The sequence below is a fragment of the Marmota marmota genome, unplaced genomic scaffold, assembly GCF_001458135.2.
Source record: "Marmota marmota marmota unplaced genomic scaffold, marMar, whole genome shotgun sequence".
NCBI classification, from domain to species: Eukaryota; Metazoa; Chordata; class Mammalia; order Rodentia; family Sciuridae; genus Marmota; species Marmota marmota.
In genome coordinates, this window is record NW_026000108.1 from 3,195,100 (window position 1) to 3,220,327 (window position 25,228).

Sequence of the window (25,228 nt, forward strand, 5' to 3'; positions counted from 1 at the left end):
TGACCCCAGCCCTAGCAGCTGTGTGACTCTGGTCAGTTTTTTTTCAAACTTTAAAAAAAATATTTTGTAGTTGTAGGTGGACACAATCTTTATTTATTTTAACGCAGTGCTGAGGATCAAACCCAGTGCCTCACAGTGAGAGGAAGTGCTCTACTGCTGAGCCCCAGCCCCTCGACAAGGCTCTGGACTTTGGATTGCTCCCATGGCACCAGGTCACGGGCACCTCACCTGCACAGGCCTAAGCCGTGCCTGGCACAGGCAGGTGTACTGCAAGCCCACCAGCTTCCTCCCAGCACTGCCGAGCCATGGGCTTCAAGAAGCAGGGGCCGTGGGGCGGGCGACCCAGGGCATCCTGGAGGTAGGGCTGTGGGGCCACCCGCCCTAGAGTGCTGCAGTGCCCACAGCCACCTTCCCTGTGAGTTCTCTTACTCAAGAATAGAGCCCAGAGCACCCTCACCCAGAGCCACACCGCTACTGGAGACCACGAGCAACACATCCTCACTGCAAGTCCCCAGGACATACTGTGGGAAAGTAAGTGACAGACCAGCGTGTGATGAGATCTTTTATGCAAATTGTGGAAATAATTGTAAGCGTAAATACATAGGGACTGTTTACCTGGAAGCAATCAGAAAAACTGTCAAAACACTCCTGTGGAGGGCCCATGGAGGACAGGAAGGCACAGATACATTCTGAGCCTTGCACAGGAACCCCTTCTGATCTCGCGGCCACCTGGCACAGCCAGGTGAGGGCTGTGCCCGCTGCTCGGCTCTGGGAATTCACACCACAGAGGCCTGAGGCCTTTCAACGCAGAAGCCAGGGGACTGAACCAGCAGTGTGCCTGCAGAGTGTCAGCCGCCCCTGGGGAAGAGGCTGATGTGGCAGCTCCTGCTGGTTAGCAGTTGCCCAAGAAGGATCTGAGTGGATGCCCCAGCTGGCCCCTTGAGGAGACCTGCTGAGAATCTGCATTGTCTGATGTCACAAGGCTGGGTGCATTTGGAAGTGGCTGTGTTGAAAATAAACCCAGTCTCGGCTGGGGTGTCCCGAGTCCCCTGCTCCTCTGGTCTCTGTGTGAGATGCTTGACCACCGTGACGTCTGCAGGGAGTCCAGAGAGGCCACTGGCACAGTACAGGGACCATTAGGGGGCCTGTCTTTTCTTCTTAGAGGCCTGGGGTGGCCTCAGCTCCCCAGGCCCGTGGGCAAATGGGCAGCAGGCAGAAGACAGCACGCAGCCATCGGGATGATGGGTGAAGAACCAACAGATGCGAGTCTTGAGGGCCTCAGAGGACAGACTCCGCTTGGCTTCAGGTGGTTTCTCCCTCTGCAGCTCTCGTCTCCAGTCACGAAGGTGGACTCGCCCATTCAGCACTGAAGAGCAGGAGACACAGCTGAGACGTCGACCACAAGCCCACTCACTCGTGGGTCTGTCGACATCTGCTGGGTGGGTGGCAGTGGTGCAGGGTGCGGGGTCAGAGGTGCAGAAGACTGCACCAAGGTTCTCCCCTGGAGGAGGGAGGAGGCAGTGCCCCAGTGTTGGGAACCTGGGTGCACAGTGGGTTATCAAGCGGGAGATGGCCAGGAAGGCCTTGGTGAGCAGGAGAGGTGCAGAGGGTGGCGGCGAGCCCCGGACTGATCCAGAACCAGCCAGTGAGGAAAGAGGGAGCCTCAGAGGGACAGCATTGCCTGCCATCCTGTTCCAGATGGGCCTGCACTCCTGAAGGGAAACACTTGGAGGCATCTGGGCTGGGGGCTGGCCTTCAAGGACACTTCAGCACACCAGCAGAAGACAGGCGAGGCAGGAGGGGAGGGTCCCCTCTGGGCAGCCTGAGGTGGGGGCTGTGTGCAAGCCCTTCTATCATCTGCCCCACACTGGGGTCACACAGTGCCACAACCAGAGGCCCTCCAGATGTCCATGGTGGTGATGGGGGCTGCAGGCCTGGACACATGGAGACGAGGGCAGCTGACCCTCCCGAGCACACTGATGCAGATGCCTACCTGGAGGCCCAGGCCTGTAGCAGAGGGACCCAGGATGGCCAGGACTTGACTCAGAGCTGGGGGGCTGGGTGTGACCAGGCAGGGCAGCTGCAGGCCACTAGAGCCTGCTTGTGAGCCGATGGGCAAGCGGGCTAAGGACCAGGCCACCCAGGTCAGGCTTAGGCTCCCCCTGGGCTTCTCCTTGGCCACTTCATTCCAAGAAGCCACCAGCTCCATGTGAACGCAGCCAAGGAAACCAAACCCTTCCTGGTTTTCACCGGAAACTATAAACCCACCCAGACAGGAAGGCTGAGAGAAACAGGGCTCCTACTGAGCAATCTGGCCGCCCACTTCCAGAAGCTGAAGAAGAGCATGTACAGCCCCAGCCAGCCTCCAGAGCACCCCATGTTCTGCAGGGCCAGCCCACCTGGCTGCCCTCAAGTGACCCTTGGTGGACATTCTCCTCTGAAACCAGAGAAATAGGATCAACAGAGGCGCCTCATTGCATGGATGGGCCTAAGAGGGGTTTGTCTTCAGGGATGCTCAAGCCCTAAGGCTGTGTGACGCTGTGTGCAACCTGATCTCGGGCCAGGGCAGCTTTAGGACACCGACCTTCCCACAGTAGCACCTTCTGGAGAGGCACAGGGCATAACACAGTCACTGGGAACCCCCTGAAGTACGCCTGGGAGGAGCCCTGGTGCAGATAGGAGCATCCACCAGACTCCCCATGGGGCATATGACTCCATACACCAAGGAGTCTCTGGTCCGGCCTGAAGCCCCCCACTCATGCCATCCTGGACTCTCCCCATAGGCAGGCTCCTCACAGCAGTCCCTTCTGGGGCAGCTCTGTGAACTAAGGCCCACTACTCTGGATTATGGAACGACCCTGTAGGTCAGGGAAAAACAGACCCAGCCAGGATACCTCAGGCCCAGCAGTGGGCATCAATGACAGAGGGACCCCAGAGGGGGCAAAGGATGGCTCCTGGTCTACTCCCAGGGCAGAGCACGGCTTGCTGCCAGCCCCTCCTGATACCTGAGCTCCCATTCTGGGCAGACGAATGCGAGGACCAGAAGGGCAGCCCTCCAGAGGCATACACTCCAGCCGGCCCCAAGTCAGACCACCAACAGCGCTCCTCCTACAGAAATGTGTTCCTAATTTTAAAACAGAATCACAGAACAAAATCCGCTCCAGCTAGCCCACTCATACTGTCCCTGATGGCACTCCTCCTCCCTCCGTGGGCGTTTCTGGACTGCAGGCAGCCTGGAACTGCTGCCTCCTCCCCTGCCCAGACACTGGCACTCCCTCAACCCAGGGCGCTGAGCAGCCTGCGGAGAAGGAAGCAAGCCCCAGGAGCGCCAGCACCGGGCGCTCCACCAGCCAGGAGCCCTTGGGCAAGTTCCTCCTCCCTCTGAACTGTGCCCACAACTTGAGAGGGGGAGGCCCTCTGCACCCGAGTGCAGGTCAGAGGGGGAGGCCACTGCACCCCAGCACCAGTCAGATGGCACGTGCCCATCAGAGGCTGCCTGCTGGCACAACTATCTATGCTCCATGTGGGCTCTGGCAGCCTGGGCAGGAGCGGATGCATGATCAGTGGGGCTCCAGCAGTGTCGGCCATGCTGCAGCCCAGCACGACGCCACACAGGGGTGCTGGCACTAGCTGACCCAAGTCATGTGAAAGAGCATTCCCTTCCCACTCTCACAAGCCCTTCTCCAGGCCAGCCACGTTAGCCTGAAAAACAAAACAAAACCTCAAAGAGAGATAAGACCCAGCTTCAGTGCATATTTTTTGCATGACTGGAAGAGAATGTTTATTTGGCCCCACCTACTCAGAAGTGACTCCAAAAATAATTTTGCCCCCAATGTGAACTGAACAGAAAAGCAACTTTATAGTATTTATAATGAGGAGAAGAAGTGCTCATCAGGAAGTCAAAGAAAACAATGTGCAGAAAAACAAAGAGCAGGCCTCCCGCTCCAGGAGGGTTTGAATTGGTCAAAGCTTTGGGGAAGGAAGAGCAGCTCCAGGCACAGCTGCCCAGGGACCTGGGGTCCCCTCTCCTATACCCACCCCAACACAGGGCTCCAGGGCATTTGTAGGTGGCCCCGTCCCAACAGCACACCACCCCATGGGAAGTCAGCCGCCTGAGCAGCCAGGCTACCGAGGGCAGTGGGTGTGCCAGTGGGCACGGCCCCTCTCACCCATGGGTAATGTGCACGCCCAGGCTCCTGTGCACACACAGGGCAGTGCATGCACACCTATGTTCCTGCATAAACAGGGGACAGGGCTCAATATATGCGTGCGCAGAGGACAGGGAGGAGGAGCTGGCAGCACGCCACCCTCAGGAGGCCCAGGGTCTGCTGGCTCAGGTACGAACAGCACCTCCACCACCCGTGTGTCCCTGCAAGGTCCTTTCCACCACCCAACCCTGAGCTGCTTCTGACCACCTGTCCTGGGTCTTGGGGTCCACACAGAGTAATAAGAGGGGGGCCCCAGCCCGCGCAGCCTTCAGGAGGGCGTCACACAGAAACAGCATCAAGGTAACCACTTAGCTCCTCCGGTCCACTGCTTAGCCATGCAGCGCCGCACAGGTCATGACTGCCCCCTCGGTAACGGTGGAGCCAGGCTGCGTGAGGGCTGAAGGCAGCGCTGCACAGGACCCTCAGGCAACAGCAGTGACTGCTGGCGACGGGGGTCCTCGTCATCGCTGTGTGCCAGGTACAGACCCAGTTCTTCTCTGGCCACAGCAGCTGCACCCCATAGGCTCCCGCCCCAGGCCCTTGCACACACTGCTCCCTCTGCCCCCAATACTCATCTCTGTCCTCCCAACTCCCTGAGTGCTCTTCTCCTTCCAGCCCAGCTCAGTGTCGCCTCCTAAGTCAGGCCTTCCTGAGGGCCAGTTGGGCCCAGGCTGATCTCCCTGCACACTGCGGCTCTCACAGGAATGTGTGCTCTGGATGCTTCCAGTGTGCAGGTGGCCAAAGACAAAGCAGACGGTAACCACCACCTGGGAATGCTCTAGTGTGGCATGAGATCCAGCCAGCAGGCCTTCCCAAGGCTTACCTGCTATGCCTGAGCAACAGATGGAATGAAAGCAGTTGGTGAGTACATCCTGGATGGACAAGGGCCTAGGCTAGGGCAGGCCAAGCTGGACTAGAGGCAAGGGAACCCAAGAGGGAGAGATGGTCACAGTCCCACACAAGGAAGGAGGGTCCTAAGTGACCCGGTGGGCACAGGGAATTTGCGCCCTCCCCAGGGTCTTCTGAAAGTGTTCACTTCCCCCAAGATGAAGGGGGAGGAAGGGGAGAGCAAAGCCAAGACCTGTGTGGGACATGCCACAGCCCGCAGCCCGTACTCCCGCCCAGGTTGGCCCTCACCTGCGAACACCTGGTGACTGTTCCTGAGCAGCGTCTGCAGGCCTCCACACTCGCGCTTCAGCCTTTGCAGCGTCTCCCTGTCCAGCTCCCTGGCCACTTCCATCAAGGACAGGCTCTCTGTTGAGAAGTGGGGTTTCCCCAAACAACAATGAGACATTACAAACAGGAGCCAGGCAGATGCGGCTGGGTCCTGGTTCAATCCCCTCCTGCAAATTCAAATTCCTCAGAGCTCCAGCAGCCGGCCTGTACATTGGGTTCAATGGAACCCAGACCTCACAACAACGGGAACTACAGAAGCAGTGGCTCTGCCATCCGAGCTGCACAGACAGCGTAACACTGTGCAGGACCAGGATCCCACTCTCCTGTGCAGGCTGAGTGTCGACGGATACTGCCAGAGTCTGGTGGTGGCCTGGGTCCCTCTCCTCCCTGGTACCCACAGCATCTGAAGCCAGGGAGGCAGGGCAAGGGGCAAGCCTGCTGTCCAAGCCTTCCTAGGCTGCTCCAGCCACAGCCACCAGCCGGGCCCGAGCTCCAGGTAGGCTAGCTGCGGCACGGAGAGCTGGGTGGAAGGTAAGAAGCAGCACTGCAGGCAGGAACTGCCAGAAGCCACCTGTGGGCCAAGTGATCCAGGGTGTACCTCAATCCCCAGGGGGGCAGCTTCTCGCACCCAGGAGAGATCTAAGGGCCTCCAGCTAGCCTTGGACCTGCAAATACCGTTCTAGGGTGCTAGCACCTGGCCTCAGGGTTTCCACAGCAGGCAGGACTGGGGCCTACCACCAGTTGGCTCTAAGTCTGGAGTGGTTTTTCTTTGTTCACCACTTTTAGACCCACCTCAGCATCGGGGTTCCGGTCCTGTGCCCAGCTAGCCTGCCGCCTCTACCCCTGGCTGTGCCTACTTAGTGGACCACCCAAGGCCCTGTAACCTGGGGGCCGGTCTGTAGTTATGCTGCCAGATCAGCCACCTGACCAGAACCACCCTGGCCCAACAGTGGCTCCTAGGGCCCTGCAGGGCTCTGCTGACTAGGCTGTCCTGTTTGGACACTTTCTGGAGAACAAGCTTGTGGTCTTGCCACATCATGCACAGGAGAGGGCAGCAGGTGAGAGGGGACTTGGCCAAGGAAGGAGCCACTGCCTCCACCTGAGCAGGAGCCAGTCCCATGCTGTTCAGGGAAAGGGCTCCTTGCTGTCCTCCAGCTTCCCAAGACTCCAGAAAAGCAGGTCCGCAGCACCAACCCCAGCAGACAGCCCACACTGCCCCCTGGTGGCCAGCCAGTGTCCCTGCAGGGAAGGAGTCCACCTCCTTATTGAGACCCAGGAAGTTTTAGCAGGAGAACCATAGTTATAAATATAATAACAGCTGGGTGCAGTGCTGCACCCCTGTAATCCCAGCAACTTGGGAGGCTGAGGCCAGACGATTCCAAGTTCAAGATCGGCCTGGGCAACTTAACAAGGCCCTAAAGAACTTAGCAAGACCCTGTCTCAATATAAAAAATAAAAAGGGATGAGTTGTGGCTCAGCAGTAAGCAGCCCTGGGTTCAATCCCTGGCATCAAAAAAATAAAATAAAATAAAATGAAAATAAATCAATAATACAATAACAGATCATATTTTGGCCCGCCTCTCTCAAATGCCACTAATCTCAGACAATGAAACAATCAGATGCAACTGCTTTGATCACAATGGATTCTTTTGAGGATTTCAAGAATTAGCAAATCTTAACATTTCCAAATTCTAGCTGCACATTCAAGGGAACAGTGCTATTTCCTGGCATTCGGTACCCTGCTTTCTAGCTGTATCATTTCTATGGTTGGGAGTAAGCAGCCCCAGCCTCTGGAGTGCATTTAACTACTAAGACCCACAATTGATGCTGGTGAGCCAGCAGGAGTGCGGCAGCCCCCAGTGTGGATGGCCTACCTCCTCCATTCCAGGTCTTCAGAACTCCTTCCTGGGAACTTCCTGTGTGTAACTTCTTTCCACCTAACAACAAATTTGCCACTTGCAAAACCACTTGATCAATAAAATCTCGAGGGAGGGAAGCGCAGTTCCTCACAGGCTCAGCCTTTTCCCTAGGGTGGAATCCAGGCAGCCAGAGCTCCACAGCTGGGGTCCCTGCTCCATGGGCAGCAGTGCAGGCCTCAGACACACCCTTGGCCTCTGCACCCAAGGCTCTGTGGGCTTCTCTGTCGGCAGCCACCTGAGGTGCAGCAGGAGAAGGCTGTCCACCAGGCAGGCTCCGGGGGCAGCCCTGCCTACTGCGAATATACCGAGTCCTCTGCTCATCCATCCAAACTTCTTCAGAGGGTGGGTACGTTCTGGATTTTCCAATGAGACACACCTGGATTTAAAAGAGCAACGTAAGCATTTTGGCAGGCTCACATACTCCAGCACTTCTGGAACTTACGGAACTCCCTTATTCTGGAATACAAACCACACAAGAATTTAAGTCATCTGTGATGAACCCGTTTTTGAAAATTTTTCTGGCGGTGCTGAACCTCACGCATATTAGGCAAACACTCTACCATGGGGCTATGTTGCCAGCCCCAAGATCCTTATTTTAAAAACTAACATTAATGTACATGACCTAGAAAAACTAACAATAAAAGCCCATGAAAATCTCATGACTCAGAGCTTCAGAGGTATGCAAAGGCCAACAAAGTGGCTTCGCAGCACACCCCGTTCCAGACACGTCACTTGGGCTCACCCTCAGTGGATGACCACATCCACCCCATGAGCAGACAAGGGATTCACTCTGCAGAGCTCCCAAGGGGACAGGGAGAGAAGGCACCTGTGTCAACCTGCCACAGCAAGGACACACAGGCCCTGGAGAGTGCTCGGTGCCGTGTGGGTGCTCAGTACACCCTAGCTTCCTTCCTCCTGAGTAACTGAATGAAGGATGGGCCCCAGGGTGGTGGTCATGGACATCTTCTCCAGGCACCAAGCAGAGGCAAGTCACAGAGGATGTGAGAAGCCAGTCCAGTGACACCAAGCCTCCCCTGCTACCCCAGCTGCACCTGCGGTGGGACCGCAGCTTCTCTGCTGGGAGCAAGGCCGCGCCTGGCACGCATTCAGCTCTGAGAACACCTAGACGAAAGATGAGGCAGAGTCAGGTCTCTGACAAGTAACCGGACCTCAGATGCAAATAGCAGGACAGTGGGACCTCTGACTCACCAGGGGCCTGAACTCTAGCCGATTCCATCAACCAACCCAACCTCAAAAGTCAGACTTGCCCAAACAGAGACATGAGGGGCAACAGCGCGAAGATGCTAAAGGACATCTGCAAAGCAGCTCTGAGGGTGACTGCAGGGACCCAGCTGCCCACGTACGTGGACACCAGCACATCCCCAGGACCACAGCACACCTACTCTCTTGGTGGATGGAATCCTGAGGCAGTCTTCTTCCATGTGGAAGCCACAGGAGAGCCCCACTTCCCGAACAAAGTCCAAGTACTCCCGGTACTGCGTCTTCCTGCTCTGCCTGCGGCAGAACCTCCCCGTGAAGTCAAAGAAGCAGCAGGGCAGGACGAGGAACCGGCAGGCATAGGAGGACCTGCAGACAGCCACAAGAGACCCGAGCCTCAGCAGAGAGCCACATGGGGGCCACACAGGGGCAGAACAGCCAAGATTGTTCCTGGCAAATGTTTTTTTTTTTTTTTGGTAGAACTGAGGATTGAATCCAGAGGTGCCCTATCACTGACCTACACCCCCAACCCTTTCTATTTTCAGACAGGGTCTCACTGAGTTGCCAAAGCTGGCCTTGAATTGTGATCCTCCTGCCTCAGCCTCCTGAGCTGGGATCACAGGTGTGTGCTATCTCACCCAGCACGGCAACATGTTTTATATTAAAGAATGAATTAGTCTTTCCCAAGTTGTGGGGAGCCATATTGAGTTACTGAAGCCAGATTTAAAGACAGGTAGTCAGTGTAGTTAGGTAAATCGGGTCTAATATCGAGTAAGATCCAAAATGGAGGCCATGTTGAGAATGAATTCCGGGAAAAGCAGAACAACTCTGTTAATGTCCCCAAGGCCCAGAGCCCATCCCAAAGAAATGTTAATGAAACAGCTCCCAGCAAACTTGGAGATGCTAACCCAAAAGTCCTTTCTGCCCAGGTTACTCCTTTGGCCCACCTGTGCCCCATCCTTGACAGAACAAAGGACAGGAATGTGACAGGAATGCAAGAAGACCTTAGCTATAAAAAGGGGAGACAACCACACTTCTTCCTCTGGGAGAAGTCTTTTCTGCTGTCCTTTAATAAACTTCTACTTTCCACTCTGACCTTGCCTTGGCGTGCTTCTCTGGTGTTATACTTCAACAGCGGTAACATTATCATGCCTTCCAGTCCTGATGCACCATGGAGATCTGAAAGATCACTGTAGTCTGGCACAGTAATGCCGTGACTCCTGACTCGGTCTTTTACCCCACTGGCAAGGCAGTCTTCTGAGTAGGCACACCCTGGGGTTGAGTACACTCACCTGTTCTTTTGTAATCCTACCCCTTGCCCTGTTTGGGATAGAATGTTCCATGGAAATTCCCTTTGTGTGTCCCCTTCTCTTGCTCTGCCTTTGGGTGTGGCCTTCCTAGGTGTCAGCCAACCTGCTGACAGCAGACATCTTGAAGCTAGACTCAGCCCCTGAAACCTGGCCCCTTGCCTCATTTGAATGGCTTCTCCCCAATAAAAGGTTTCAGCCCTCTTGTGCTGTCTCTCTCTCTCTCTCTTTTCACAGACCCTTAAGGTCAGAGGACCCAAAGAAAAAGGTATCTCTGTCTCTTGTGTGGTTATTTTGTGCAGCCCAGTTCACCTGGAGTGACCCTGAGTGTTTTACTCGTGAGGAACGAGACACCAAGTGAATATCTAAAAACAATGCAGCGCAGTGTATCTTTTCAATACAATGTGAATCTAATTACTTGAGCAAAGTATAATTTCCCACCATAGTTATTCTTATCATTGTGATCCAAACATTCAGAATACTTTGAGATTAAGCACTTGGAGTCCTTAGCTAGGAGTAAGAAACTCAGAGGAAGACACCATAAAGACTGGGTGCAGACCTGACCCTGGAACTGCAAGTTCAGACAGTTCAAAAGATCCCTGGACAAAGGAGACCTGTCGCGGAGCCTCCAGGAGCAGCCCCCCACCTCACGGAGGCTCTAAGGGCAACCCATGTGTCACAGACGCAGAGAGCTCCATCTGGAAGACATCGTGGCTGTAAAAGGTCACCTAATGACAGAGTCTGCCTTTGTTATCTGACAGCATCTTTCAACACTGGACATAGATATTGCACAGTAAGAGTGCCGACTCACCTGGCTGCTATGACTGGAATCCAGGGTGTGAGCTCATCGGAATGGTTACCAATCAGCCAATCAACACCAGGGAAAAGGGTCTCATCACTCGGGGTGATCACGTCTTCCTTAAAGAATGGCACAAAAACAGGAGAAAATGGCAAGTCGACGTGGAGCCACCAAGGCAGCAGGACAGAGGCTGTGGAGCCACACACCACAGGGCCACAGCGCACGTGGGGCATGCCCTTTTTGGCCTCGCTGCACCTCAGTCACCAGGAGCAAGGTGATGACCCTGCCCATGCCAGCCCTCAAGGGCACAAATCACTGGCAACTGTTAGGGTCATCCCTGGGGACATGACTAGCCCTTTTCGGAGTGCTGATCTCCTGATAATTAAGAAGATGGTTTTATATGAACCCAATAAGTAGCTACAGGAGAGATGGGACACAGGAACTGTCTCCCTCTGGCAGCAGGAAGAAGGAACATGGGCCAGGGAGAGCAGCCAGGCCTGAGGCTAGGACAAGGCACCATCGCCATACCACCCAGAGCCTCCCACGGAGAGAAGCCAGCTTCACAAAAGCAAAGCACAAGCGAAGTCACACACACACCTAGCCTCAATTCTGTGCTGCTGCTCCAGTTGCCTTCCGTGAACACTCGGACAGCGAGTAAGCCTCCCGACCCAGCCCCTGCCAGACAACGCCTCACATGCTCCTGAGGCTGGCGGCCATCACCAGTTACTGACGGCAACATTCCCACAAACCTCCACACCGCAGTGGGGGAAGACGGGCCAGCAGCCACCACAACGGCCTTCCTTCTGTAGGTGCAGCATGATGCCCAGGGAAGAGGCAGAACTGTCATCCGCAGTCAGAACACATGGGAAGATATGTGACCACTCACCACTCACCACTCAAGGGCACGCCTCACAACAAAGCCACCCGAGCAGGCCTTTTGCAGACGTGAAGTATACAAGAGTAGAGCTGAAATCCTATAGTCTTTCTGGTCCTTAAATAAGGCATGTGCTTTTATTTACACAGATGTTGAAAAAAAGAAAATGGTACTGCTGGACCTACAGTAAGTGCCCAACCTACAAGCAGGTGAAACAAGTCTTTGGAGATATGATTCTTTTATTCCCTCCCAACCTAGGTTTGAGTCTGCCCGTCTGGCTCTTCATGTGGCTTGAATTAATCGAGCCCTCCTGTACACCTGTGACTGCCATAACTGCCCCTGAGCCTCTGGCCACAGTGCCGTGGAAACAAAGCCCTCCTGTCTACTTCATGAAAAGCCTTCACTGGCATTGTGAATACAGCAAACTGCAACTTTCCTACTTCATACATAGTTTCACAAAATTAAGTTGGTTTGCAACCATCACAATGCAGCCATTACCAACAGGTGTTTTGTTTTAAAGCAAAAGAGGTTTTTGAAGGACAAGAGGTGGTCTGACACACTTGACCTTTGAAGTTCTAGACTGGCCCTCCACGGAAATCACTCAGCTGTATCAGGAGGAAACACTTTACCGGGAAATCTATAAACACTGTGTATTAGCGAACAAAGCCACTCTTGTGGAACCACAGTCCTGAGCACAGAACTTGTGATTGGAACTCAGTGGGCTTCTACCCCCACCTTGGAACACAAGTCAGCACCTCCAGACCAGAGACAAAGCTTTAGGGGCAAAAAGAAAAACAGATCAGAACCAGAACTCTCCAGGCAGGGTCTCCCCAAAAGAGCCAGAGGCAGGCTGCTGGGGAGCCTCTGAGGAATGACGAGAACCTCCTACCCACTCTTTTTTTTGAACATAAGTTCTTCTTTTAAATTTTTTTTTTAGTTGATGGACCGTTATTTTATTCATTTACTTATATGTGGTGCTGAGAATGGAAGCCAGGGTCTCACACAAGCTAGGCAAGGGCTCTCCACTGAGCTGAGCCCAGCCCCACCTCCTACCCATTCTCCAGAGCACCCACACCAGCCAGCCCTTCCCTGAGGTCCTGACTGTTTGAACTTCTTACCCAAAGAAAGGGAGGCCTCAGGACACTGGAATTTAAAGTCAGCTATTACTCTTTTGTTGTTGCTGCTATTATTGAGCCCAGGGGCGCTTAACCACTGAGCACATCCCAACCCTGTTTATTTTTGCTTTGAGACAGGGTCTCGCTAAGTGCTAGGGCCCCAAGTTGCTGAGGCTGGCCTTGAACTTCTCATCCACCTCCGAGTCTCTAGGATTATCGGCCTGGCCACCTCAGCTCACTCAACTTTACTCCTTTTGCTTTGATCATCAACCTCACAGTCCAAATCAGGGGGCCAGTTTTGCTAGGTGTATAACAATCAGCGTCTGTACACACATCCACAGAGCCTTCCCCAGCACATGGCCAGCTGACCAAAGGTCTTCAAGCCTGAGGTTTTACAAGTATTTTTTAACTTACTATAACACATGAACATATAAGCAATTACAAATCCCTCTAGAACAAGCAAAGAATAAATTTAGAATAAAAGCAATTAAGACACAGGGCAGCTGGAGCAAACTCCCCTCCTTCCCCTCCTCCGGTGCTCTCTCCTTTTTGGCAATATTATTCTCCGCTTTAAAAAGCAACAGAAAACATTAAAAGTGTCCTGAAGACTTTTACTTTCTTACCTTTACTTTTTTTTTTTTTTGGGGCGGGGGGAGACTGGGGATTAACTCTGGAGCATTTGACCACTAAGCCACACCCCAGCCCTATTTTGTACTTTATTTAGAGACAGGGTCTCACTGAGTTGCTTAGCACCTTGTCTTTGCCAGGACTGGTTTTGAACTCGTGATCCTCCTGCCTCAGGCTCCTGAGCCACTGGGATTACAGGCGTGTGCCACTGCACCAGGCTTTACTTTCTATTTATGGGAGAAATAATAATACCTGCTGCCTGTTTCAATGGCAATGTGGGTCATGTGGGGGTTGGGAGATAAAGGAAGGGACTCGGCTGGAGAGCACATGGGGCTCATATTCTCCTCTCCACTCTCCAAGGAACAATAAAAAACTGTTTTCATTTCTCAAATCAATATTCTGCCCTCCAGTAGATGGGACTCTGACCTGTCATAGTCATGCCTTTGACTCCATGGACAAAGGCCTTCTAGTAATCCAGCAGCCTAGCAGCAGACACAGTATGGTGGGAATGGAGGCCATGCCCATGAAGCTCGCCAGAGGGCAGGCAGCTGAGCCCATGAAGCCCCTGGAGGGTGGGGGCCAAGCACACACAGACTCCCCACAGGGTCCTGAACACTCACTGCACTGGAGTGTCCACAGCCTTGCAAGCACCTAAGAAGAGGAGGCACATCACCCCAAGGTGGCATGGGAACACTCTGCAGGAGACGCATGTCATATGCAGCAGGCTCAGGAGGAGGCCCCTCTCATGGCCAGAGCTCAGCTTCCACTCCTCAACGTGACCAGAGGGCTGTGGAATCTGAAGTGTCCTGTCTCCCTTCCTTTCCACTTTCAGGTCCTGGTGCGCAGGGCTGGCTGAGCCACACACACTCACTCAACAGGTGCCACCGGGATGAGCCTGAAGTCAAGCACGTGGGCTGTCAGTACCTCTAATTGAGTTTGGGGTCCATACAAGTCCCAGATTTTCCTTCTTCGGACATCGATCCCTCTGCCTGGATGCTGAAATAGTTTTAGAAACCAAAGATCACATTTAATATGTCACAACAAACCAGCAACAAAAATGCAAGGTCTGCAGGTAGTGCAGCACGCAGGGCAGAAACTGTGCCTGGCAGAGAGGCTTAAACTCCTGCCAGCGGCTCCTGGTCAAGGCTGTGCTTCCAGCACTCTGCTCTTCGCACCTCGGCCGAGCTCCAGCTCTCCCAGGCAAGCTGCTTACTCCCTACCTGGGAGGAGAAGGGTGCTGACACCCCCCCCCCCCGCCCCAGTGGTCTCCACCTCTCAGCTCCCAGGTCCCACAGGCAACCCGCTTGCAGCGATTACACAAACTCATTCTCGCAAAGCACTGGAAAAGCCCATTTTAACAGCCAGGCCGACTCTGAGTCCAGACAGCAGCAGCCGAAGTGATGCTGTGAACCTTGTGCCTAACCTGAAGAGGAAGAGACTCTAGCAAAAGCCACAGAGCCATACTCACCCCCTCGCTGCAAAGGATGTGGACCAGGAGACCGTTTCCACACCCCAAGTCCACAAAGGACTGTTTGGTGGTCACTCCTCTCTGGGCCCTTTCCTCTTCCCACAGGATCTAAGGAAACAGAAGCGGCAAAGAAAAGCCAGTTTGTAGTTCACATTTTGAAGAATAATCCAGACACAAATCCCTCCTGGGCAGGACACATGGCCACACCTGTGATCCCAGCTACTTGAGAGGCTGAAGCAAGAGGATTTCAAGTGTGAACCAGCCTGGGAAACTTAGTAAGATCCTCTTTCAAAATAAAAAGTGAAAAGGGCTGGGGATGTTGCTCAATGGTACAGCACCCCTGGGTTCAATCCCCAGTACCACAAAATAATCAAAAAACCCAAATGCCACCTGTAACTACATATTGTACTCCCAGGCCTCACTTGAAGCCCTGGCCTCTAGGCAAATGGCACAGGGGAGTCCACTGCTGCTGCCTGACGCTCACTGCATGGGGCATCGAAGCTGCTCTTTCTTTGTTCACCAGGAGTCACATTCAGGGTCGGGGCTGTAATTTAGTGGTAGAGCATATGCTCAGCACATGCAAATACCTGGTTCAATCCCCAGATTTAGGAAAAAAAAGGCCGCATTTAAGTGGTCATTTCTGATATGAGCTTCATAGATAAGTTTCTTTACACTTTCTCTTCATCCTTTAAGTTTTGTGTACTTTAATAATCAGGAAAACTGTTATTTCTAAATTAAAAGAACAAGTCAAAGGGAAACTAAAAATGATCTAAATATTGCATAGATAAGAAAATTAAAACTAGGTAGGTGTGGTAGCGCATGCCTATAATCCCAGTGGTTTGGGAGGCTGAGGCAGGAGGATCACAAGTTCAAAGCCAGCCCTGGCAACTTAGCGAGGCCCCAAGCAACTCAGCAAGTCCCTCTCTCTAAATAAAACACAAAAAAGGGCTGGGGGTGTGGCTCAGTGGTTAAGTGCCCTGGGGTTCAATCCCTAATAACAACATCAACAACAAAAAAAAAAAGGAAAATTGAAACTACTAAGTTAAATGGCTGCCCAAATTTAGCTGGCTAGTGAGCAAGCTGAGGAAGGACCCAGGGACAGGGGCCCAGGCCCAAAGGTGGAAGGCATGTGTGTGTGAGAGCCTAGTGCCAGCAGCACCCTGAAGTTGGCTTCAGAGCGTGCTCCCTTCATGCTAACACATGCTAACACATGACAAGCAGCCTACGGCCAGAACACCATAAGTTACAGATGTGGGGACCGTCCTCCCTCCCAGGGGCAACCTCCACACACTGCATGCTGCAGACCTTCTTACCAGCAGGTATGCAGCAATAGCCACGTCTTCATATACAAACTTTTCAGGATCAGTTACTTCAGGCCACACCTAAAAGATTTTCAAGAACACATGAAAATGGTTGTTCCATTTCCCACCACTTCACAGTAAGACATCCTCAAAAGGCACAAGTCAAACTGACCTGGTCATGCAATAAAAGAGAAAACATGACCAGCTCCAAAGGGACAACTTCACACCTGAATGCTCCTACTGTGAGCCTCCCATTAAGACAAAATCACCACACTATGTGTTCAAAACAGGAAGTGTCTGGTGTAATGTGATTAAAACCAAGATGGGGCTGTAGAAATGTACAAAAGATGTGTAGATGAGGCAATCAGATCTCAGAGGAAAATGCCCAACTACAGGAACCGGTTTATCTGGATAAAAACAACAGGGCCTGGGGATGTGGCTCAAGTGGTAGCGTGCTCGCCTAGCATGCAAGAGGCACTGCATTCAATTCTCAGCACCACATAAAAATAAAATAAAGATATTGTGTCCATCTAAAACTAAAAAATATTATAAAACAACAACAACAAAGAAATAGGTGGTGGGGGAGGAAAGAAGAAGGCCAGGAGCTGAACACCAACGCTCTAGCCCGTGGCAGCAGTGGCAGTGTCCCTGCAAAGCAGGGAGGGAGCCTGGGCCCTAAGGCACATGCAGAGAGACCACTGAGGCCCCCTGGAAGGGACAAAGCAGGCGCTGGGAAATGGCACAGCCTCACTGCTGAGGTCAGCAAGATGCGCATCGGCATCTGGCCCTAGAGGAATCCCAAAGGCCAGTGCTCACCGCTGGGATTCCACTTCCCATCAGAGTATATGACACCCCTCCAGGGAGCCAGCTCATATAAACAATCTTAAAAGCTGTAAAAACATGAGCAATACCTTCCTGCAAGTACTGAGTAGTGGGCAGGAAGTTGTGGACACAGGCAAGGCTCTTTGAGGGAATGGGCCCAGCCCCAGGCAGAGGCCCTCCAAACTCTCGGTGCCTCGTGTGACGGACCATCATGGTGCAGGCTGTGGCTTTCGAGTGCCTTGCAGACAGTGACGGTGATGACTGAGGGGCAAGAAACCACAACGTTGTGTTTTTCCTGGGAGTATGTTCTCAATACTTGAGCTTTTCGTGTTTCCCTTAAAACACCTTCAAATTCACACTAAAGAATTCTGGTAATTAATTCAATGTTCAATCACTTTCAATTACAATTCCCTTCTGATCTCTTGAAAATATAATGTAGAAAAAAGAGCAAACCTCTCCATCACACATTTTGCCTGGGTGCTGGGCGCCCCTCAAGGCGGGAGCACAGCAGCCGTCACACACTAGGGAGCACATCTGGACTTGGGGTCTGCAGCTGGACAGATCCAGAAGAACCACTCTACTCCAGGGTCTGGTCATGGCACTTCATCTACAGGGGCTCACAGATGTCCCACAGAATTACCTTCACCATTTCTTTGTACTTCTCTTTAAGTTCCTGGTAAACCTGGCTGTACCGCAGGATGGAAATGAGAGAGAGGGTGCTTTTAAATTCACTTTTCTTGCTCTCTACAGACCACTTGGCCAACCTGGCCAGCAGTTCTTCTCCAAGCCAGGTAGGATTGGGATGTATAACTCCATCCGAATGCCACCTCTCTGGACAGAAAATTAAAACAGATATGAACCTTTAAAAATAAGAAAAATATGAGTAAGTGGGGCTGGTTTTAATTCTAATTTTAAATTATGTATTTATTCACCAAAAGAACAGAGCAGAAACACACACATGTATAACTATAAAATATTTTACTAAACCAGATGCCAAATGACCTCAAAGTAGTCATGAAAGTTTTGGCTACTAAAGAAAAAAAAAAACACACTTAAGAGCAGAAAGAATTCCTCCTGCTGCCATCTGTGAAGTCCTCCTCGAGTCCCAGGGCTAGAGGGCCGTGCAGAGGGCCGTGCAGAGGATCGTGCAGAACTGCCGGCCCTCCTCCTGTGTGCAGAGCCAGCCCTGCCCCGGCTTCGGGCTTCCTGACTTTGTAGTTTTCATGCATTTTCATGTGTGTTACTCAAACGTGAGTATACTGGCTCCTCAATACTAGCCAGAACTCCATCACAGAGAAAAGGACATGTGCATGGTCCCCCTGCATGTGCCTCTCATGTATTCTCTGTCAGCAAGGACACAACTGCCCTATGTTCTGCTCTTAGCAGGGCCAGATACACTGAGGCCCTCTCTATGTTGGATAAAGAAATGACAGCTCACAGATCACAGTCCACAGGGGGGCAGGCGGGGACAAACATAGGCTCAGAAGACACCACCACACTTAAGGCCTGCAACCTGGGCAGCACTCTGAGGGACAGAGTGTTAAGCTTATTGGTCAGATGAGAAAAAGCTACAAAAACGAAGGTGACAGGCAACAAGGGTCCCTAAGAGCACACAAAACAAGGTCTTTGGATAAGAAAGGCTGCTAACTGGTTGCCAAGTGATAAGAGTGAGCAGATGGGCAGTCTTCTGAGAGCCAGGCCACCATGATGCATCAAAGGGACAATTAGCACCATGAGTATTCCATGGAGGACAGATCTGGGAGGGGCTGGGAAGGACCCTTCCTGGACCTCGAGCGAGGCTCTTTGCCCATGTCCCCAGAGGTCCACGTGGCTTCCTCCCTCCCTCCCTCAGGCTGCTTCTTAGTTGTTCCTTTCCCTGCTGGCCTGACATAAAACCAGTGGCCCAACACTGCCATTTTTAATGCAAGGTCATGGGAACAGAGCCACTTTCACTGTTTTGGCTTTCTTCCTAGCACGGAGAACGTATCTTTTGTCTCCTCTGTGAGACTTGCTTACCTCACATGCCTGGCACGAAGCACATGACAGGTACACAAGTCCAGCCAAAAGGAAGCATGACGAGGAGCCCTCAGATACCGCCTCGTCTGCACTCAACTTAGAACACAGTCACCTCTGGCCCCACGGTGCGATCAGTGCTCAAGGGGATGCCAGCAGCTGTCTGTGGAGCCACTTCAGGAAATTCCAACCAGGAAATAGGGGTGCCAGCCAATCCTTAGTGCTTATTGTAGCCAGGGGCCCTGCTGGGTGCATTCACCATAACCTCAAGGAACAGGTGTGGCCTCAAAGCTCACCGGTAGTAGCTCCGGCATGAGTACATGCCAGATTGATGCCAGGGGTGAGTGGCCTCCCCTGTGTTCCCAAGAGAGAAAGCCAATAAGGAGGGACCTCAGGGCAGGTGTCCTCAAGGGACTCAAGCACTCCCATTAGACTTGGCCTGCAATGGACTTGAAGCCCAGCCCTTCCTCAGAGGTCAGTAATCATCAGACCCACTTCAGTGGTGAGGAAGTGAGGGCTACATGGGTAGAGTGACAGACAAGAAGACTCCACTGCTGGGGAAGCCCAGCTCTGTCTGACTCTAAACCCTGCTCTGTCCCCAGCTCTCCAGGCAGCTCAGGAGTGTTCAAGAAAGTACTGATAAGCTATGGCTCTCAGGAAAGCGGCAGTGGAAGAGTAATGAGGAAGTTTACTCTTCTTTTGCCTTGTTCATTTAATACTAATGGAATCAACCAAATGTCACACTTGCTGCACAGGACTAAATCCTGCATGGAATCAAGGGTTTTTAAGCCCTACTTTAATAATAAGCACCTCTGAATACCCACTGTGAAAGGGAGCATCATCCACTTCTCCTGATCTAGTTGTAAAAATAACAAAGTAACAACAGGACTGGAGTTGACTTGAACTTCATGTCAAAACTGAGTGCTGCTGCCATGTGGGACACAGAGACTAGGGATTCCAGCTAGGTTGTTACCCCAAAACACAGGGCCAACCCAACAAGAACCAGTAAAAAGACAGGAAAGTACCCTGGAAGCCATCCTGCACAAGAGACAGGACTTCAGCTTGCCAGTGACCCAGAATCTTCCAGTCGCCCAGACAAGTAATTGATTGAAACCACAAAGCAAAGAAATGAGCCAGCTGTCCAGTTCTTACCATTCTTCTTTGCTACGACTGAGCTGAATCTGATACACATTGTTCATCTTAACCTCTAAATGCCCATCTTCATTTTCTTCCAAAGGTAAAAAAGTTATGGTTCCATTGGGGACATCTGGGAAAAAAGACAATAATAACAGATTACCACTGCATAGCCTTATGTTGCCTCAGAGGCAGCGTGAAGAGGATGAGTGTGTCACAATCCCAGTCTCCAGAGGCCTTCCCAGCACCCCAGGAGGACAACTGTGTCTTATCACAGTCATAGCCCAGCCTAGAAAGCACGAGGCACGTGGCACTCGTTCTCAATAGCCATTTGCGGAGGTGCAGGAGCCAAGAATTCAGGAAAGGGTGCGGTGACATGGACTGAACACTACTCTAGATGACTGTGACCCCCAGACGCCAGTTCAGGACAGTGAACACCACTCCAGGCCTCTGAACTCTGGGCCCTGAACTGTGTGGAATCCTGGTGGTTACAGGGACTCTGGATTCACCTTCTCATTAAGATATAAGCAGAGCACCTACTTCTAAGTTAACCTTAAGGCAATTTGCCAATTTGTGTTGAAACTTAAGCTTTGGTGGTATGAAGCTCTATCCCTAAAATTGCTTGTTTACCTTTAATATAAAAAATCAGCAAAATCGAATTTAAAGATGAACGTACACCTCACTTCACAAACCAAGCACGAACAACTGAAATCACCTTCCACAGCAGGCCCAGTTCTCTACCTCTGTGTCAACCTGGTCAGCTACCAATAGCTATGATTCCTTAGTCACGTTACTCTGAGACCTGTGTGACCTCACCCAGAGTAGGGCAGAGAAATATACAAAAGCTGGGAGTGTCTCCACTTTCAAAAACAGCAGTTATTAAGCACTTAACACTGCCAGGAACTAATCCCAAGTACTTTGTAATACAAAATTTCATTTAACTACTCCCACAACTATAAGAGATTTTATTACCCCATTTTACAAATGCAAAAACTAAGGCACAGAGACACTGTAAAACCTAACTGGGGGCCACACAGCTAATAAATAGCAAAGCAGAATACAAGGCCACACCATCAGTATTCTATGGAGGACATAAATACTCTGAAGAGCCTTCCTGGCAGGGACTGAATGTACCAGGAAGCTTACAGGAGGAGCATCAATCACCTCCTCAAGAGAAAGGAAGGCAGGGCAAGACAGCAAGATCAAAGGCTTTGTGGGCTGTTTCACTGATCCTCTCAGTCTAGTGGATAGGTTATATAGGTAGATTGTTATGACCACTGATAAAAGCTGGAAGAATTCTAGACTGGACTGGGTCAGAGAGGCCCCTGGAGGAAATGCAGAAGTGTCACAAGGACACCAGGGCAGAAAGTACTGGGGGAGGGAGAAGGCACCTACAGCAACTGCCGCCTGTGGTAGGCAGAGGGTCTCCCCAGGATGGCACACCCACACCCATGTCCAATACTCATGAACACATTGTTATGTGGCAAAAATAGCTTTGCAGATGTGACTAAAGCTACAGGCCTTAAGTGGGAGGGTATCCCGGGTTATCCAGGTGGGTTCAGTCTCAAACCATGAGTCCTCAACAGCAGAGAACTTTCTCCAGCTGGAGGCAGAAGTCAGAGAAACTGCAAGCAAAACAACGATTCAAAACCACTACAGGCTCAGAGGCATAAGGCACTGTCCCAGGAACCAGAGAGGCCTCTAGGAAATGACAACCAGAAAGGAAACAGGGGCACCAGTTCTACAACCATAAACAACAGGGTTCTGCCAACCTAAAGGAGTTTGCAAAGTGGATTTTCTCCCTGAGCCTCCTGACAAGAGCCAAGTCAGTCAGCTCTTACATTTTGGCCTTGTGAAGGAAACCTAGAGCAGAGAAGCCAGCAGAGACCACCAGAAATTCCAACCTACAAAACTGTAAGAAGCAGTTTGTGTGGGTTTGGCCATTAAATGCATAGTAATTTGCTACAGCAACAGTAGGAAGTTCACAAATGCTGAATAAAGTTTGAGGCAGGGAGTAGTTTAAGTCTGAAGGCCACAGTCAAAATAAATGTCTGAAATTTTCTTGAAAAACACTCAAAACTAGTCAGTTCCCTTCTGTCCAATCACCACGCTCTTTCTCATCTGTGTCAGCATAAATTGCTTACTGAACTTTAACTTCTCTCTTTAACGGCTGAACTTCTAATTGATCATTCAAGACCGAGCCCATCCTCACCTTCTCCCTGGGGCCTCGCGGACTCTGACCACCTGGACCAACTTCCCAACCCCTGGACTGCGGACACGCATTTCTACACACTCCCTCAAAAACAAGCAAACACCTACAACTTCACTAGTAAATCGCCGAGTGCTGCCCCGGCAGGTCCCTGCCGCGCCTTTCCAAGGGACGCTTTGCGCCCTCGCCGCGTTCCTCCTCCACTACCAGCTGCGCGCTGACCTTGCACAACCACTTCTCTCCCGGGAGCCGAGAGCGGGCAACGAGCGCTCCTTTTCGGGATGACGGTTCTGAGAGCCAGGTCGAGCTGCTGCGGGGCCTCGGGCGGCGAGCGGGCCCCGGGGCCGGAGAGGAAGGCCAGCACCTCCGGGCTGCCATCGGCCAGGCTCCGGGACAAACGGCCCCAGAGCGAGCCCAGATCTACGGCGCGTCCAGTCCTGAAGGGCGGCCCGGGATCCCCAGCGAGCAGCGGGGCCTGGGCCTGCTCAGGTCCGCCAGCCGTGGGGCTCCGCTCGGGTCCGAATCCCGGCCCGGGGTCTCCCTCAGCGGAGCCCTGGCTGGGTCCCCGCCGCTCCTGCTCGAGGCCAGCGCTCGGCCGGGGACGGCAGACTTCGGCTCGGGGCAGGGCGGCGCTCCCGCGGGCCTCCAGGCGGGCGCCGCTCAGCCGCTTGTTGACCACCTGCGGCTTCTCCAGCCACACGGCCACCGCCGCCCAGAAGCCGCCCGGGAGCAGCGCACCGGGGTCGCACACCCGCACCCGGCCCACCTCCGCCATAGCGCCCCGATCCCTGGCGGCGCGCGGCAAAGACGCACCTGGCAGCGGCGCGCCACGATGACGCACGTACGGCAGCGCGTCGACGTCGGGGCGCGGCGGCGGCGAAACTAGAGCCGAGGGACTTCCTTTCTGGGGTCCACGGCTGCGTCGCCTGGGTCGCTGTCCTTCCGTCCCGTCAGGGGGCTGATGCGGAGGGCGTCTGAGCGGAGTCGGTTCTGGAGGGCTCTGGAGGCGGCGCCGAGCACGCACGGCGCCCCGGAACCGCTGGTAGGAGCCCGGGAGCCCGAATGTGTGAACGCGCAAGNTGCCACTCCCAGGTCCGATCTCAGCCCCGGGCCGCCGAGAACCGTGCACTGTGAGCTCGCGCCCAGTGAGCGGCACCGTGGAGCGGCACTCGGAGGCCGTCCTCGGGAGCGCAGGGCCACTGGGCACAGCCCGAGGACCGCGGTGGGGAGGGTTATCACTTGCAGCGAGTACGTAGAGCACTGGGACAACTCCCAAATCGGTGTCTCCCTGATTGCTCGGGCCAGGGGATTTTATTAGGGAGATTTATGCTAACCTCTAAGGAAAAGACTTTGCTTGTTGAGTCGGGCTGTTGCAGAGCATGCCCAGCTCAATCCATACTTGCTTAGGTCTTGAAATGTGGCAGGTGGGAATGCTCCTCAGGTGAAGAATTAAGCATTATGATGAGCAAAGTTCACTGCATTACCCAGAAGGACTCACATTTTGGCTGAGTTTAAACTGACACCTTGTGGTCTAATCTGGAGGGGGTTTTTGTTTCATTTTGTTTGACCTGGAATTGAACCAATATACTACCACTGATGCTACATGCCCCAGTCTTTTTCATTTTGAGACAGAGTCTTCCTAAGTTGCTGAAGTTGACCTCCAACTTGGCAGACTTCCTGCATCAACCTCCTAAGCCACCTAACCAAGCCTGAGAATCCTATCTGAAACAACTTGAACGGATGTCAGCAGTTATTTAAAGAGGTGACAGCTTCCCCCAAGCATAAGCACCTTGCCCCTAAAAGTTCCTGTCTAGTAGCTGTCACAAAAAGGTTCAAAAACTGCCAGTGTCATCCAAGGTCACCAGCACCTGGTGAAAATCTCAAAAGTCTCAAAGGTTTTTCGTTTTTTCTGGGAGTTTACAGTAACAGGATATATGGCAGAATCAAAATTGAAAACTCACTTGTCATGTGATTTATCAGTGAAGAGCACAGACCAAATGTGGAATTAAGTGAAAGACAGCTGAGCCATGCAGTCTCAGACACACCTGTTCACTCCAGCCCACTCAGACTTTGTTCACACGGTTGATTTTTCTGTTGTTTGAGTTAGTTTCCAGGGGCTTTTGTAAGAAAGAACCACAAATGGAGACACATTCTCTCACAGTTCTGAAGGCTCTGAAGTAGAACCTACTCTCTCCCAGCTTCTGCTGCTTACAGCAGTCCTCAACACTCCTTGGCTTGTCTCGGCTTCATTACAGCCTCTGACTGTGGTCACAGCATTCTCTCTCGTTTCTCAAAGTATCTTTATTTAATAAAGATAGCATTCATATTTGATATTAGGACCAACCCTAATCCAGTGTGACATCACTGTAACTTGATTTCATCTGCCAAGGCCCTTGTGTCCACATAAGGTTAGGACTTCAGCATATCCCTTGGAAGGGCCTGATTCAACCCCAACACTGTTCAAAAATGTTTAGCCTGGTTGGGGCAGCCAACTGGCCAACTGTTACACATCTCACTGTGTGCAGGGACCTCAGCCAAGCCCTGAGGACACAGGTAATCAGGCCCTGCTCATCAGGAGGCTCCAGCTGCCAGGGGATGCAAACAGAGGGCTGTTTGTCCTGGATGCAGTTCCTTTTATCCCCAAGTAAACTTGCTACCTCTAGAGAGTCTGTCTCTTGGTTTCCTTTTAAGTCAACATACCCTTTGGTTTGAATGTATTGGGTTTATAGTCCAAAAAAGTTTTTCCCATTGGTCATACCTGCCGCAGTCTGGCTGGGCACAAAATCACGAGCCACTCAAGCAGGAACAAAGTTTATTTTTTGAAACTGCCGCCAATGTCCGGTACTGCCCGGGAAGATTTTTTCCACCCACGCGGCCTCCTCCCGGACCGCAGAGAGAGCTCCTCCCCGGGAACTCCCTCCTATTGTACTTCCCCAACCAATGGGAACTCTCCAGGAGTCCCGTAGCCGGCCTAGGTGAACAGCAGGAGTCCAATATCCATATGAATGCAAATCTTAACATAATCATATCATCTCAAT

At 52.4% G+C, this 25,228-nt stretch overlaps 1 protein-coding gene across 8 annotated transcripts; it reads right to left on the reverse strand.

The window, feature by feature from the left end:
* Nucleotides 1-549: 549 nt before the first annotated feature.
* Trmt44 (tRNA methyltransferase 44 homolog) lies at nt 550-22,992 on the reverse strand. Of its 8 annotated transcripts, none has more exons than XR_007340967.1 (12): nt 22,413-22,992; nt 20,000-20,114; nt 17,475-17,694; nt 16,025-16,093; nt 14,712-14,819; nt 14,168-14,239; nt 10,640-10,746; nt 8,707-8,890; nt 7,259-7,679; nt 5,346-5,462; nt 3,006-3,108; nt 1,232-1,366 (listed from the first exon to the last, which is right to left on the reverse strand). XR_007340967.1 is itself a non-coding variant. In XM_048784089.1 (12 exons), exons 1-12 carry the CDS (start codon nt 22,963-22,965, stop codon nt 1,361-1,363), a joined length of 2,091 nt encoding a protein of 696 aa, XP_048640046.1. In that variant the 5' UTR covers nt 22,966-22,992; the 3' UTR covers nt 1,232-1,360. The 8 variants fall into 8 exon arrangements, 7 of the variants coding, with proteins under 7 accessions (XP_015337401.1, XP_048640050.1, XP_048640045.1 ...); XM_048784089.1 differs by having other exon boundaries at nt 3,006-3,124; XM_015481915.2 differs by lacking the exon at nt 3,006-3,108 and having other exon boundaries at nt 550-1,366.
* Between the last annotated feature and the right edge of the window lie 2,236 nt (nt 22,993-25,228).